General features: G+C 42.7%; 1 protein-coding gene across 3 annotated transcripts in view; it reads right to left on the reverse strand.

Annotated features, from left to right (window-relative positions):
- Positions 1 to 9,389: 9,389 nt before the first annotated feature.
- The window catches only part of LOC139546303 (major facilitator superfamily domain-containing protein 6-like), an 85,747-nt gene continuing 77,655 nt past the window's right edge, over positions 9,390 to 17,481 (reverse strand). For all 3 annotated transcript variants that reach the window (XM_071354513.1, XM_071354516.1, XM_071354514.1), the window contains exons 3-7: positions 15,883 to 15,980; positions 13,866 to 14,027; positions 13,084 to 13,182; positions 12,284 to 12,549; positions 9,390 to 11,539 (exon numbers count right to left, since the gene is read on the reverse strand). In XM_071354513.1, the coding sequence (XP_071210614.1) occupies positions 11,369 to 11,539; positions 12,284 to 12,549; positions 13,084 to 13,182; positions 13,866 to 14,027; positions 15,883 to 15,980 (796 nt within the window). In that variant the 3' untranslated portion in view covers positions 9,390 to 11,368. The remainder of the gene's footprint in view (positions 11,540 to 12,283; positions 12,550 to 13,083; positions 13,183 to 13,865; positions 14,028 to 15,882; positions 15,981 to 17,481) is intronic.

Below are 17,481 nucleotides of genomic sequence, written 5' to 3' on the forward strand. Positions count from 1 at the left end.
ATAGGTCATCATTTACTTCCTTAAGGAAGCTGCGCGAAGGGTGACACCCCTGATAAATTTAAATACATTTGCCAAAGTTATAGAATTACTGCTGTTTGTTCAGAAAGAAATGAAATAATTCAGAATAGCCTACTACACCATGAGAACCTGTAAATTTTCCACCCTTTGACATACACGCCTCAGAACCGCCATCCCACCTCTGACACCGATGTATCAAAGTTGGGGGTAGCCCCGACCGGGACACGCACCTGGGTCCAGTGATTGTCAAACCAACCCCCTAACCATTACGGCTAAAACAATCAATCACGTTAGGTCAAACTTAAACTCCGGAAAATCAGGTAATGCAATCTCTAGCTCAGTGGTTCCCAAATTGAAACAAACTGTAATCTTATCAAACAAAGTAAGAACTTATTTTTTATCTTCAAATGGGTTTAGAACACAACATTTTAGTATCAACTATGTGCCTTTTACAGTATTATAATGTACTTTCATGTCATTGGTATGTGTTGGGACAGCCTGCAGACCTTAAATTGAGAGAATATGTACACACAGCGTTAACTAGGGCAGTGGTTCCCAACAGGAAATACTTGAGAATGTTCATGAGATCATAAGCCTACTAGCAAAATGCACATGAGGGGGTATTTCATGGGTAATCCGGGCAGAGCAAAATTCAGTTGGTGGTACAGTAACCGAAAAAGGTGGGGAACCACTTTACTAGGGAATATAAGGTTTTTCCAAGTGGGGTTCCCAGCATTTCTAGTGTCAATTTGGGGTCGTGCACAGAAAAAATGTTGGAAACCCTTGCTCTAGTTGTTAAACAATTGGAAAATTATATCAAAACATAAATATGTAATTAAATCATATACAGTATATTGATTTCGTAACGTTATAGATAATGTATTTTACATTTGTTTGCAAAATAAAAACTTGTTCTGGTTATCAATATCATTTACTTTGGTCTAATTCCTAACCACCAAATTTGAAAGTACAGTAACTAGCTTGCTAACAACAATAGCTTGCTTGCTAACAACAACTAGCTGGAATGACAAATCATTGTTCTGATATAACAATTGTATCCATTTTAGAGGTAATAGCAAATATCTTCTATGTACAAGTTGTTCTAGGTATTGACTGTTGCTATCTAGCTAGTAGTATCTTGCTAACTACTTTTTATTTATATTGTTTTTATTTACTTTTTAGTTATCCATTGTTTTTAGTTATCTAGCTAGTTGGCTATAGAAATGATTGTTTGTGGAACATAAAATTATTTAGAAGACCAATCACTTAATAATGTTGGAGCAATGCTTCACGTCTAACCATTAACATCTGCTAGCTAGCTAACGTCAGTTTGATGAAGAGCAATCATCATGTGAACTTACTTAGCTAGCTCTTAGCGAGATAAATAGCTAACTAGATACTTTCATATGACATATATCTACCACATGAGGTTGGTGGCACCTTAATTGGGGAGGACAGGCTCGTGGTAATGGCTGGAGTGGAATATTACCAAATACATCAAACACATGGTTTGATGTCATTCCATTCGCTGCATTCCAGCCATTATTATGAGCCGGCCTTCCCTCAGCAGCCTCCACTGATATCTACAAGCTATATCTGACTAACAAGATACTAAGCAAACTATCTAACGTACTAGAGTACTGTTGTAGTTCTCCAGACTGCTCATATCTGAAAGAAAATCTAAATACCACACATTTTGGAACGAGATGCTACAGCTCTGGCACAGTGATCAAATTGAAAAGACATCTGGTCCACCTTCTAGGTAAGAACACTACAGCTGTCCTGTAGGTCTGATAAACTGGTGTTAGTCCTGGGTAGCCTAAAAATGTATACACACTTCTTCATACTTACCGGTGTCTCTGACGTTATATTTGCTAATCAATGCATAATAGGTAACTTTGATGCATAGGCTATGGAGTACTCAACTCTTACCCAGCGAGTTCCGGATTCTGCTGTTTTTTTTGTAGCCCCATGGCTACACAAGGAATGATACGGCACGTTACAATTTTCATGTGGCACAGGAGTACATCGAATGTCAGAGCGCACTACAAGGAGCCGCCACTTTTGTGACAAAAACCCCCACATTGCAACACTTCGCTAAGCTCCGCAGGGTCCGTCTCCGTAGGGTATAAATCAGCCTTTAGGCCTGAAAGTGCATGAGTACTGTAATAACCAGATAGCCTAGTTGTCACTAGACTATTATGTAACGGCAACTACAAACCAAACTTTCAATCAATCAAATGTATTTATAAAGCCCTTCTTACATCAGCTAATGTCACAAAGTGCTGTACAGAAACCCAGCCTAAAACCCCAAACATCAAGCAATGCAGGTGTAGAAGCACGGTGGCTAGGAAAAACTCCCTAGAAAGGCCAAAACCTAGGAAGAAACCTAGAGAGGAACCAGGCTATGAGGGGTGGCCAGTCCTCTTCTGTCTGTGACGGGTGGAGATTATAACAGAACATGGCCAAGATGTTCAAATGTTCATAGATGACTAGCAGGGTCAAATAATAATCATCACAGTGGTTGTAGAGGGTGCAACAGGTCAGCACCTCAGGAGTAAATGTCAGTTGGCTTTTCAAAGCCGATCATTCAGAGTATCTCTACCGCTCCTGCTGTCTCTAGAGAGTTTAAAACAGCAGGTCTGGAGCAGGTAGCACGTCCGGTGAACAGGTCAGGGTTCCATAGCCGCAGGCAGAACAGTTGAAACTGGAGCAGCAGCAAGGCCAGGTGGACTGGGGACAGCAAGGAGTCATCAGGCCAGGTATGAGGCATGGTCCTAGAGCTCAGGTCCTCCGAGAGAGAGAGAAAGAAAGAAAGAATTAGAGAGAGCATACTTAAATTCACACAGGACACCGGATAAGACAGGAGAAATACTCCAGATATAACAGACTGACCCTAGCCCCCCGACACAAACTACTGCAGAACAAATACTGGAAGCTGAGACAGGAGGGGTCGGGAGACACTGTGGCCCCGTCCGACGATACCCCCGGACAGGGCCAAACAGGCAGGATATAACCCCACCCACCTTGCCAAAGCACAGCCCCCACACCACTAGACGGATATCTTCAACCACCAACTTACCATTCTGAGACAAGGCCGAGTATAGCCCACAAAGATCTCCGCCACGGCACAACCCAAGGGGGGGCGCCAACCCGGACAGGAAGTTCACGTCAGTGACTCAACCCACTCAAGTGACGCACCTCTCCTAGGGACGGCATGGAAGAGCACCAGTAAACCAGTGACTCAGCCCCTGTAATAGGGTTAGAGGCAGAGAATCCCAGTGGAGAGAGGGGAACCGCCCAGGCAGAGACAGCAAGGGCGGTTCGTTGCTCCAGTGCCTTTCCGTTCACCTTCACACTCCTGGGCCGGACTACACTCAATCATAGGACCTACTGAAGAGATGAGTCTTCAATAAAGACTTAAAGGTTGAGACAGAGTCTGTGTCTCTCACATGGGTAGTGAGACCATTCCATAAAAATGTAGCTCTATAGGAGAAAGCCCTGCCTCCAGCTGTTTGCTTAGAAATTCTAGGGACAGTAAGGAGGCCTGTGTCTTGTGACCGTAGCGTATGTGTAGGTATGTACGGCTGGACCAAATCGGAAAGATAGGTAGGAGCAAGCCCATGTAATGCTTTGTAGGTTAGCAGTAAAACCTTTAAATCAGCCCTTGCCTTAACGGGAAGCCTGTGTAGAGAGGCTAGCACTGGAGGTATATTATATTTTTGGGGGGTTCTAGTCAAGATTCTAGCAACCGTATTTAGCACTAACTGAAGTTTATTTAGTGCTTTATCCGGGTAGCCGGAAAATAGAGCATTGCAGTAATCTAACCTAGAAGAGACAAAAGCATGGATTAATTTTTCTGCATCATTTTTGGACAGAAAGTGATTTTTGCAATGTTACCTAGATGGAAAAAAGCTGTCCTTGAAACAGTCTTGATATGTTTGTCAAAAGAGAAATCAGGGTCCAGAGTAACGCCAAGGTCCTTCACAGTTTTATTTGAGACGACTGTACAACCATCAAGATTAATTGTCAGATTCAACAGAAGATCTCTTTGTTTCTTGGGACCTAGAACAAGCATCTCTGTTTTGTCCGAGTTTAAAAGTAGAACATTTGCAGCCATCCACTTCCTTATGTCTGAAACACAGGCTTCTAGCGAGGGCAATTTTGGGGCTTCACCATGTTTCATTGAAATGTACAGCTGTGTGTCATCCGCATAGCAGTGAAAGTTAACATCATGTTTTCGAATGACATCCGCAAGAGGTAAAATATATAGTGAAAACAATAGTGGTCCTAAAACGGAACCTTGAGGAACACTGAAATTTACAGTTGATTTGTCAGAGGACAAACCATTCACAGAGACAAACTGATATTTTTCCGACAGATAAGATCTAAACCAGGCCAGAACTTGTCCGTGTAGACCAATTTGGGTTTCCAATCTCTCCAAAAGAATGTGGTGATCGATGGTATCGAAAGAAGCACTAAGGTCTAGGAGCACGAGGACAGATGCAGAGCCTCGGTCTGACGCCATTAAAAGGTCATTTACCACCTTCACAAGTGCAGTCTCAGTGCTATGATGGGGTCTAAAACCAGACTGAAGCATTTCGTATACATTGTTTGTCTTCAGGAAGGCAGTGAATTCAATTTGTTATGAGAGGAATGGGAGATTCGATACAGGCCGATTGTTTTTTATATTTTCTGGGTCAAGGTTTGGCTTTTTCAAGAGAGGCTTTATTACTGCCACTTTTAGTGAGTTTGGTACACATCCGGTGGAGAGGGAGCCGTTTATTATGTACAACATAGGAGGGCCAAGCACAGGAAGCAGCTCTTTCAGTAGTTTAGTTGGAATAGGGTCCAGTACTCAGCTTGAAGGTTGAGGCCATGATTATCTTCATCAATGTGTCAAGAGATCTAGTACAAAAAAACTTAAGTGTCTCCCTTGATCCTAGGTCCTGACAGAGTTGTGCAGACTCAGGACAACTGAGCATTGGAGGAATACGCAGATTTAAAGAGGAGTCTGTAATTTGCTTTCTAATGATCATGATCTTTTCCTCAAAGAAATTCATGAATTTATCACTGCTGAAGTGAAAGCCATCCTCTCTTGGGGAATGTTGCTTTTTAGTTGGCTTTGCGACAGTATCACATTTTTGGGGGGTATTGTTCTTATTTTCCTCAAGTTGGAAAAATAGGATGATCGAGCAGCAGTGAGGGCTCTTCGATACTGCACGGTACTGTCTTTCCAAGCTAGTCGGAAGACTTCCAGTTTGGCGTGGCGCCATTTCCGTTCCAATTTTCTGGAAGCTTCCTTCAGAGCTCGGATATTTTCTGTTTACCAGGGAGCTAGTTTCTTACGACAAATGCTTTTTGTTTTTAGGGGTGCGACTGCATCTAGGGTATTGCGCAAGGTTAAATTGAGTTCCTCAGTTAGGTGGTTAACTGATTTTTGTACTATCTCCTTGGGTAGGCGGAGGGTGTCTGGAAGGTCGTTTAGGAATCTTTGGGTTGTCCGAGAATTTATAACACGACTTTTGATGACCCTTGGTTGGGGTCTGAGCAGATTATTTGTTGCGACTGCAAAAGTAATGGTGGTCCGATAGTCCAGGATTATGAGGTAAAACATCCACAACATTTATTCCATGGGACAAAACTAGGTCCAGAGTATGACTGTGGCAGTGAGTAGGTCTGGAGACATGTTGGACAAAACCCACTGAGTCGATGACGGCTCCGAAATCCTTTTGGAGTGGGTCTGTGGACTTTTCCATGTGAATATTAAAGTCACCAAAAATTAGAATATTATCTGCCATGACTACAAGGTCCGATAGGAATTCAGGGAACTCAGTGAGGAACGCTGTATATGGCCCAGGAAGCCTGTAAACAGTAGCTATAAAAAGTGATTGAGTAGGCTGCATAGATTTCATGACTAGAAGCTCAAAAGAAGAAAACGTCGTTTTTTTTGGTAAATTGAAATTTGCTATCATAAATGTTAGCAACACCTCTGGCCTTTGCGGGATGCGCAGGGGATACTAATGTAACCAGGAGTTGAGGCCTCATTTAACACAGTAAATTCAGCAGGCTTAAGCCATGTTTCAGTCAGGCCAATCACATCAAGATTATGATCAGTGATTAGTTCATTGACTATAACTGCATTTGAAGTGAGGGATCTAAAATTAATTAGCCTTATTTTGAGATGTGAGGTATCACAATCTCTTTCAATAATGGCAGGAATGGAAGGGGTCTTTATTCCAGTGAGATTGCTAAGGCGAACACCGCCATGTTTAGTTTTGCCCAACCTAGGTCGAGGCACAGACACGGTCTCAACGGGGATAGCTGAGTTGACGACACTGACTGTGCTAGTGGCAGACTCCACTACGCTGGCAGGCTGGCTAACAGCCTGCTGCCTGGCCTGCACCCTATTTCATTGTGGAGCTAGAGGAGTTAGAGCCCTGTCTATGTTCATAGATAAGATGAGAGCACCCCTCCAGCTAGGATGGAGTCCGTCACTCCTCAACAGTCCAGGCTTGGTCCTGTTTGTGGGTGAGTCCCAGATAGAGGGCCAATTATCTACAAATTCTATCTTTTGGGAAGGGCAGAAAACAGTTTTCAACCAGCGATTGAGTTGTGAGACTGCTGTAGAGCTCATCACTCCCCCTAACTGGGAGGGGGCCAGACAAAATTACTCGATGCCGACACATCTTTCTAGCTGATTTACATGCTGAAGCTATGTTACGCTTGGTGACCTCTGACTGTTTTATCCTAACATCGTTGGTACTGACGTGGATAACAATATCCCTATACTCTCTACACTCGCCAGTTTTAGCTTTAGCCAGCACCATCTTCAGAATAGCCTTAACGTCGGTAGCCCTGCCCCCTGGTAAACAGCGTATGATCGCTGGATGATTAGTTTTAAGTCTAATACTGCGGGTAATGGAGTCGCCAGTGACTAGGGTTTTCAATTTGTCAGAGCTAATGGTGGGAGGCTTCGGCTTCTCAGACCCCGTAACGGGAGGAGTAGAGACCAGAGAAGGCTCGGCCTCTGACTCCGACTCGCTGCTTAATGGGGAGAACCAGTTGAAAGTTTGTCGGCTGAATGGTTGAGCATTGCTACAGCATTTCCTTCCAGAAGCCATGAGAAAATTGTTCGGCTGCGGGGACCGTGCGAAGGGGATTTATAGTACTATCTGTACTTATTTGTGGCACAGACGCTGTTTCATCCTTTCCTACACTTAAATTACCCTTGCCTGACGATTGCGTCTGAAGCTGGGCTTGCAGCACAGCTATCCTCGCCGTAAGGCGATCGTTCTCCTGTATATTATGAGTACAGCAACTGCGATTAGGAGGCATCATGTTAATGTTACTACTTAGCTTTGGCTGTTGGAGGTCCTGTTTGAATGAAATCCCCTGAGAAATATGTTCACATTACATGATACAGAACTATTCATGACTCATTATAAGGGTCAGAATCAAAACAAAAGGAGGACCAAGGTGATGTGAAGTAGCCTACAGTAACTGACTGCCTCACCACACCTGAATGGAGTCTATTTGCTACCAAATCAATTTGCCCTCTCTATGCACTCACACACTGGGTGTAAGTCAATGTGGAAACAGTTGAATCATCAGGTTGTTAGGATCAAGAGAGAGCGGCGATGCTGCTGGAACGTTGATTTCTATGCTGGAAACCAAAGGGCTTTGGGGGGGATTAGCATTCAAACATGTTCTTTTCACCTTTACTGGCATCTCTCAAATCCACTGGGTCTCAGTGTAGCAAGGCTGGCCCTTAACTGTACACAGAGAGCTAACATTAATCATATGCATGTATGTCTCTAATAATATGCATGTGAACTCTGAAGCATTTATTTGGGCTGCAATTTCTGAGGCTGGTAACTAATGAACTTGTCCTATGCAGCTGAGGTAACTCTGGGTCTTCCTTTCCTGTGGTGGTCCTCATGAGAGCCAGTTTCATCATTGTGCTTGATGTTTTTGCGACTGCACTTGAAGAAACATGTCATAAAGTAATGGACTGTCATTTCACTTTGCTTATTTGAGCTGTTCTTGACATAATATTGACTTGGTCTTTTACCAAATAGGGCTATCTTCTGTATACCACCCCTACCTTGTCACAACACAACTGACTGGCTCAAATGCAATAAGGAAAGACATTCAACAAATTAACTTTTAACAAGGCACACCTCTTAATTGAAATGCATTCCAGGTGACTACCTCATGAAGCTGGTTGAGAGAATGCCAAGCGTGTGCAAAGCTGTCATCAAGGCAAAGGTTGGCTACTTTGAAGAATCTCAAAAATAAAATATATTTTGATTTGTTTAACACTTTTTTGGTTACTACATGATTCCATATGTGTTCTTTCATAGTTTTGATGTCTTCACTATTATTCTAAAATGTAGAAAATAGTCCAAATAAAGAAAAACCCTGGAATGGGTCGTTGTGTCCACAGACACTTCAAAACCCTTGTTTCTTATCATTTATCAGTCCTTTTTGCCATTCATCAACGTGTCATTCAATGCGTTTCATGGAACTTTAGTATAAAGCTTAAAATCAATATTTAATCAAATAATTGTTTAATGTTTATATATATATATATATATATATATATATATATATATATATATATATATATATACACACACACACATATACACACACACACACACATCTAAAGGGGTCCTAAAATTCCAAATCAAATCGCTAAATGATCCATAGTATGACCATCTTAAAACAATTCCATATATCAGTTTTGGAAACCCCACCAAATTCACATTTTAGCTATAGATCTGTAATTCTCATTGAAAGCAAGTCTAAGAAGCGGTAGATCTGTTCTATGTGCGCTATTTCTATGATTTGCCTTCTTAAGTTTCGCTTTTGCGTCGTCTTAAAAAAATTTTTTTTTACACAAGCTTCAAACAGCTGAAAATGCTATATTTTTGGCGGCTATGGAAAATATATTTCACAGCGGTTTAGATGGTATAGTGATTCTCTACACTATACGTATGTGTTTTGCCACATATAAACTGAAATTAGGCGAATTATTAGAATTTTTGCAACCAGGAAATGGCACCGGCATTTCTGCATAGTGCATCTTTTTAAGTGTCACAAGTAAATTATGAATCATTTAAAATGCCTTATATTAAGCAAACCAGATGGCACAATGTTATTTTCATGTATGGATAGCCAGGGGCACACGCCAACACTCTGACATCATTTACAAACGAAGCATTTGTGGTTAGTGAGTCCGTCAGATCAGAGGCAGTAGGTATGACCTGGGATGCTCTTGATAAGTGTGTGAATTAGACCATTTTCCTGTCCTAAGTATTTAAAATGTACCGAGTACTTTTGAGTCTCAGGGAAAATGTATTGAGTATAAAGTATATTCTTTTATTTAGGAATGTGGTGGAGTAAAAGTTGTAAAAAATATAGTAAAGTACAGAAAAACTACTTAAGTAGAGAAAGTGTGCAAGTGTAGACTTAGGGAGAATCGGGGATGCCCCAGAGTCTCTCAGAGTTATCGTCTCTCTCAGTGGGTTTGACTTCATAGTGACCCAGAAACTCTTCCTCAGGCTGTCATCCCACTCTAATCATAGTCAAAGCAGACATCTGTCTTCCTCTGGAATCAAAAACTCTGCATCGTAGTTACAATTATTCACCAGAATGACTTTCAAATGTTGCTTATAGCTCTCAGGTTAACTGGCAGCAATCATTAATACATTTGTTGTTTTTCTCCTCCTGTGTGGTAAGTGCCTGGGGCATTGAGACCTGCTCTCCTGCTGGTCACTGTAACAAGCTCTCATGTACTCCCATGGCTGTGGAATCCAGTGAACTCCCATCTACTGCCCCAACCTGGCTGCATAAGAAACTGCATGCTGGAAACATCAAATGGAGATTTTGATTGAACCATGTCTGTCAAGAGCAAAAGTTCTCCCTCGTGGCCAGAAATATGCCTATGCTTGATTTTAGATTTTTTTTTACATACATTTTATATCAAACAGCATTAAAGTGATATTACATTTGGTGCATATTCTTCATATTAAATTACAAGGATACATTTTATTTAGTTAAAAAAAAAAAACTTTTCCAGTGACGTATTGCAAACTGTTGTTTCACCTTGAAAAGATAAAGGCCACAGTGCACTAGGAGTATTAGTTGTCAGGTAGAAGATAGTAGGCTATGTACAGCAGACAAGGCATGGAAAAATGGTCATTACATGTCTATGAACTGTTTTAGATAGTCCCTTGGAGGAAAGCAGTTTGATATCATTGACAATTTCTGTCTAAATATGATTATAGTGAAATATTTGACGTTTAGACGTTTTGGCCTTAGACACCTTATCAATACATATAGAAAGTGGGGTCTACAGAACTCATGGCGTTATAGATGAGTAGTAATTACAGACCCTAAAAGCCTGGTGGATATCATACCAGATCTGAAACGATCACTTCATAAACCTTTTTACGTATATATTTTTCCACAGCATCAGTGGCTGATAGGTGGTAGACTAGTCACTAGACACAGTAAACATTTACATATAAAAGCAAGGCCACTTTCAAGAGAGCACCAAGTTGTGGAACAGGCAGATATCAATATAGTGTGTAGAACAGTGGAGGCAGCCGAGAGGAGAATGGTTCATAATAATGGTTGGAAACCATGTCTTTGATACCATTCCACTGATTCCACTCCAGTCATTACCGCGAGCCCGACCTCCCCAATTAAAGTGCCACCAACCTCCTGTGATGCAGAACACACGTCTCTCTGACATGTAGAATAAGTAATCAAACCTGTTATATTAATAACACTGCTATCTGCAACGTTCCACAACGTTTGCCTATTGAATTTGCACCTAAACTTGTTGTGAGGAATCTCTCTACAGTCCACATCAAGCAAAGCAGCCATTACAGACAGCGTTTTAGATTCAGTGTGGCACTGCTACAGGAGTGTGAATCACCAACCTACAACAGCACCGCGGCTCAGGCACTTCCAGGGCCAGCGAGACAAACGGAGCATTATTCAATCCAAACCACGATCCCAGATTACCAGGATGAGTAGAAGAAATACAACTCTGGTACTCGTTTGATGTCCACACGACAGAGTAACAATAGATCATTCAAGAGTTTTTCCTCAGATCCCTAAAGGCGCTGGTTAAGACCTGTCTTGCTCGGAGGACGAATTCAACCTCCTTCATTTTGGTCAGTATTTCTCTCCTGTCCAGTCTGAATAAATCATACTCCTTACTCTTTTAGCTGGACTTCCCAGCTGTGCATGGGCCTCGACTTGGTGTTGCTTGAAAAGGAAAACATTTTAGGGCAGTTCCTCAATGTGCAACGTGTCCCCTCTTTCCAGTCCCCTACTGTGTGTGGCCAGTGGAGAGGGGTGGTTGACCAGCAGGCGTAGGGGGGTCCTGGTCAGAGAGCGGGTCCCACTTGAGAGGGGCCAGTCTGGGAGGGGGGGGGGGGGGGGGTTCTAAGGATGGGGAGGTTTCCTCAGTTGGTTCATCTGTGCCGATCTCATTTATCTCCTACCAATCAGAGCAGAGGTAAAGTGTTACATTAATACTGTCATAATACTACTTAGCAAGATGTTGTAGATACTGTAGTGAATTCGTGGTCCAGCGGAAGTCAAACCAACACCTTAACCGTTACGCCTAGAGGTCCAAACCTCTTGCCGAGCTCGCTAGGACTTGGGTTAAGGTCGCTACAATATGAAAAAACACCCTCATAAAATACCATTAAAGGCAGGTATTATATTCTCACCTTTCTTCAAGATGGGATGCATGAAATAAAGAAGACAATTCTCAGCAGGACATGATACAACATGGAACCTTGGCTGGAACATGCACACATTGCTAGATAAACATTCCTGTCACATTTCATTATCACAAATGTAACAATCACAAACGGATCACCTGTTTATTTCTCTGCCCAGCGATATGTCTTTGGGCCCAGCCTCAAAGCACAGCCTGAACCCACCAGTCTATCCCTGAACCCACCAGTCTATCCCTGAACCCACCAGTCTATCCCTGAACCCACCAGTCTATCCCTGAACCCACCAGCCTATCCCTGAACCCACCAGTCTATCCCTGAACCCACCAGTCTATCCCTGAACCCACCAGTCTATCCCTGAACCCACAAGTCTATCGCTGAACCCACCAGTCTATCCCTGAACCCACCAGTCTATCGCTGAACCCACCAGTCTATCGCTGAACCCATCAGTCTATCCTTGAAGCCCACGAGCTGTCAGCCACCCTGTCTACCTACAGTACCTGCAGCGTCTGATGGTTGTTGTCAGGGCTGCTCCTGGCAAGGGTAGCCATCTCTCTGATCTGGTGCAGGGCGAAGGCCAGGGTGACCCAGGGTGAGGCGGACACCACCCAGGCAGGCTTGCTCAAGTCCTCCTGATCCTCCTGGTGCTTGGTCTTCCTCGGCGGTGTCATTGTGGCGGCTCCGTTATTTGATTGGATAATGTCTATGGTCGCTATGGGAACAGGGCTGGAGGGGACTGGGATGTTCTCCGCCAGCATTCTGGGATCTGGAAAACAACTCAAGTTAAATGTTTCATAACAATTCCTGGCATGCTTCAAAATTATTATTCTGTTAACGTGTCCGACCTAACAACAATCTCCACTATTAAGATCCTAAATATGATGCATGCAGCATTCTAATGTCTATGAATTTGTCAGTTGCTGATTGAGAAAGAGAATAAAAAGTGAATGGCAGTAAATGTTATGCTTGCCAGATTGGGAGCCAGTCACTTCTCCACTAAGGGGTTTAACAGGTGAAGTAAATGTTATGCTTGCCAGATTGGGAGCCAGTCACTTCTCCACTAAGGGGTTTAATAGGTGAAGTAAATGTTATGCTTGCCAGATTGGGAGCCAGTCACTTCTCCACTAAGGGGTTTAATAGGTGAAGTAAATGTTATGCTTGCCAGATTGGGAGCCAGTCACTTTTCCATTAAGGAGTATAATAGGTGAAGTAAATTCTGTGTTCCTGTAGGCCTAAGTCCATGCAGAGGCATGCCATGAAGGGTACAGGGTAGGATAAAATAAACATTAATGACACATACCTTTATTCCCACTCTGCACAGCCAGCCACTGGATGAGAGCGAAGAGGAGGAGGATGACGAGGGAGACCATTCCTATCCCTCTGAAGGTGTGGGCCGCTCCTAAACCATACCCCAAAAAGACAAACGTGTGCCCCATAGGCTTTTGGAAACAAAATCTCAAAATAAATGTACTTATTTCACTCATTGCTTTTCATGTAACAGAAAAACTGACAATGAATGTCCATTTCAGGACTGTAAAGGATATATGTTACCACAGTCATCAAGATGTGTTTCAGAACACAGAGAGAGACACACAGTTGTTATTCTGGGAGAGCTGCCAAGTGCATTCCAGACCATCAAATTCCTATCCTAATGATTGAAGATAGTAGTTTATAAAGTTTATAAAGAGTTAAGACCTGGATTATTTTATGAAACCCATGGAGGACAGGGCATCCTTTTAAGGAGAGGAGTCGTTGGAAACAACAGTTGGAAAGGCATGTGAGAGTATGACATGTGTGAGTACAACTAGCTGCTCAAGTAGGAGTGAAGCTACATTCTGTTCTGTTAGCCACTGTTAAATGTATAATCTACAATAGTTACTGCTGTTCTCAATAGTCATTTCAATTAATGAACATTGAGCAGCAAATTGAACATCGAATAGCAGTCTTTACTCCTGATAGTACCTTTAACGGGTGACGCAAATAGATCCATCTCTCTTTGGTTGAATGTGTTTTTACATACTCTAGAACTGGGGGACACTTAATTCAATGAAATACAACTTCTCCTCACACAGTGGTTCTTACCAAAAACATTGACGAAGCCTCCCCCCACCATGGCCCCACAGCCCCGGCCCAGCCCCAGGTGCAGACCCTGGAGGATACCCTGGGCAGAGGTCCTCAGCTCTAGAGGCACTGCAGCACCCAGGTAGGAGATACAGGCTGCCCACACTGAGGCATGGGTCACACCTAGATACACAGAGATACGGAAAGAGAGAGACAGAGACAGACGGAAAGAGAGAGAAAGAGAGACACAGACAGGGAGAGAGAGAGAGACACAGACAGGGAGAGAGAGAGAGAGAGAGAAACACACAGACAGGGAGAGAGAGAGAGAGAGACAGACAGTGTGGGATATGGGGTCAACTTGCAAAACAAGATTTCACCAAAATGGGACACATTGAAACCCTGCATGCAGAGTTCTGTAAGATCATCCTACATGTCCAGAGGAAAACTACAAACAATGCATGCAGGGCAGAATTAGGTCAATATCCACTAATAATAAAAACTCAGAAAAGAGCAATTCAGTTTTGGAAACATCTAAAATACAGTGACCCCCTCTCATATCATTACCAAGCCCTGCAATGCCAAGAGCTGAGCAAAGAAAAGAGTCCCCTCATCCAGCTGGTCCTGGGACTGAGTTCACAAACCTGTTCTACTAACACACTGAAGCCTCAGGACCAGAACATCCAATCAATCAGAGTAAACCAAATTACAACACAGTCAAAACAAAACTACATTGCTTATTGGGAAACACAAGCACAAACACAAAGCAAAATGCAGTGCTATATGGCCCTAAATCAACAGTACACCGTGGCTAACTATTTGACCATTGTTACTGATCAAAACCTTAGAAAAACCTTGACAAAGTACAGGCTCAGTGAGCACAGCCTTGCCATTGAGAAGGGTAGACACAGGAAAACCTGGCTCCCTGTAGAGGAAAAGCTGTGCAACCACTGCACAACAGCAGAACCCGAGACGGAGCGTTCATGGCAGGCGACAGACGAGAGAGAGTGGACTTAACCCTCGCTGGGTGTGACGTGTTGGACTTAACCCTCGCTGGGTGTGACGTGTTTGAAGTGGCTCAACCACCTAGTTCAAAGTCAACATGCCTCATTGTCTCATTGTATACCAATAATAGAACAAAGCCATTGAACCTGCTACCCTCCATAGTCCGGCCTGGCCCCCTATTCAGCTCTTTAGCTAGCCCATGTCGTCACGTATGCCGTGTTCACGTCATGTCAGACACTCTGAAATTTCCGACTTGCTTACTCGTTGTAAAAAGATGATACCAAGGTTTCCCACTTGGGAATGATCAGAATCAGCCAATAGGAAGCTCTACGCAAATAACATACATTCATTTTAAGAGTTCCCGAGTTTCCGACATGACGTGAATGTGGCATAACCTCCCACTATTAGAAAACAATGGCCAGACCAGAGCTACGGCCATTTTGTTTGTGTTGCAGGCTGTATCATGATTGGGAGTCCCGTAGGGCGGCTCACTATTGGCCCAGCGTCTTCAGGGTTTGGCCGGGGTAGGCCGTCATCGTAAATAAGAATTTGTTCTTTACTGACTTGCCTAGTTAAATAAATGTTAAATAAAATACAAATATTGTCATACCACTTCTTTTAGAATGATGGAGATTTTTTAAAAGAGATTCAGTTCGTCTCTAAATGTTTTGTTGGGTGTTGTTACGCCTCTAGTAAATGATTACAAACATTTTAAGCGTCCTTTAATGTTAATCTTTTGTGTGCAGCTGCAACATTGTTATTCGTGGCCTAAGAGGCTGTTAGTGAAGTCTAGATACAGAGGAAAAGGGTGTTTTCCAGGCAAAGGAAAAGCCTTTCATGTCGTTGAGAGGAGAGTTCCTGTCCTGCCTGATATGAACTCTGAGCCAACATGGCAACAATGTAAGTGCACTGGTGCAGCCAGTTCAAACACTGTTTCTGCCTTCCATCTAATGTTAACATGAGTTGAGCTAACATGAGCTGAGCTAAGCTAAGCTAAGTCAACATATGCCACGCCGTGACACCCAGTGAGCCTAACCTTGAAGGACCTCCATGGGCAGGACGATCCAGGCGTTCTCCAGGTAGGATATGTACAAGTAACGAGCCGTGTTGCAGGCCAGACCGATGTACAGCACCCTGTGGAGGGAGAGGGGAGGAGGAGAAGGTCACAGAACACAGATGATTTATTGATGTTCTGGAACTATCACTACTGACTACACTGTTCAAATAACAATCCACCAATCACTAACATAACCCTATCCTAAATTTTAACCCTATCCTAAACCCTAGCCCTAACCTAAACCTATAGGAGGTTATTGCCTCAACAGAATTGCAGGTGAAAGCAAGGCCAAAGTTCAGAGGTCAAACCTGAACTGTCCCTGGATTGTGGTTGGTTTGTCATCGTCATTCTGAACTAGGGTTGCAAGGGGAGGGTATTTTACTGGAAACGTTTCTAAGTTTACCAGTAAATTACCAGGATTTTGGTATCTTTCAAGGATTTGACATAATCTATCACATGACATCTAGTGGCCCTTTTGGGTATTTCAGATTATTACAGGCATCTGTATTTGTCTCTGACCCTCTGTTGGGTCTTATCACATGTAAAATATATGAAATAATAAGATGGTTTTAAATATGGTTTAAATATAAACCATCAACTCAGTGAATAACATTGGTGTTTAATATGAGGGTTACCAACGCTACGATAGATTGCCATAGATTATCTGTTAATTACCAAAATTACTGAAGATTCCGGTAACTTTGGTAAATTACCGGTAGCTTTGCAACCCTATTCTGAACAGAATATATTTCCTTCCCAGACCGTTGGATATTTGGTGCCCATCTCCCATGACAACGTCCTGTCCAATCAAACCCCTGACCTGACAATGCAAATACAATGCAAATATACTGACACATTTACCAAATACTTAAATGATTCCAGTTTACAAACTTCTCTCTATTGCCTCTCTCTCATGAAACAAAAGCGACCTTTGAACTTATTCTAAAAGTAAACGAATGCAAAGGCTGATTGTAGTATATTATTCGCTAACAAGCTATACATGTCCAGATGGGCCCGGATATGAGATGGGGTGGATGAGAGAGCGAGAGAAAGAGAGAGAGAGAGAGAGACGGACAGAGATAGTATGAGTGGCACTACTACCATGGTGTAGTTATTTTTTCACCCCTGATCCGCCATAATACTCCACTACAAACATCTTAAACTAAAGTAGTTCACACAGGAGCTGGACAGGAAACACAGCCGTGGGAAGTAGGGCTGTAAAAAATAAATATTAATACCAGTCCTGTATTAGCGGACTGATATAGACAACTGTAGTGCGGGCAACAACAACAACAAACATTTTCCCACGACCCTGGCAGGAAAAGAAAGACTGTCTATTCACTGAAGGTGAGATGACTTTCAAAATACTTGGCCGTCGTTTAAGTTCACCGACCAAAAACGGGAACAAGTGAAAAGTCTGACAAAATCTAGATTTTTTTTTTTTTATCCTTTCTCAACAAATCTGCAATAAAGGTGAGCTATTGGGTGGAATTAAATCACACTGAAGGACAGAAAATAATACTGCGACTGTGTAGGATTACTATAGCAGACTGATCTGATCTGGGTTCTGTAGCCTGG

This window comes from Salvelinus alpinus, chromosome 20, assembly GCF_045679555.1.
Source record: "Salvelinus alpinus chromosome 20, SLU_Salpinus.1, whole genome shotgun sequence".
NCBI lineage: Eukaryota > Metazoa > Chordata > Actinopteri > Salmoniformes > Salmonidae > Salvelinus > Salvelinus alpinus.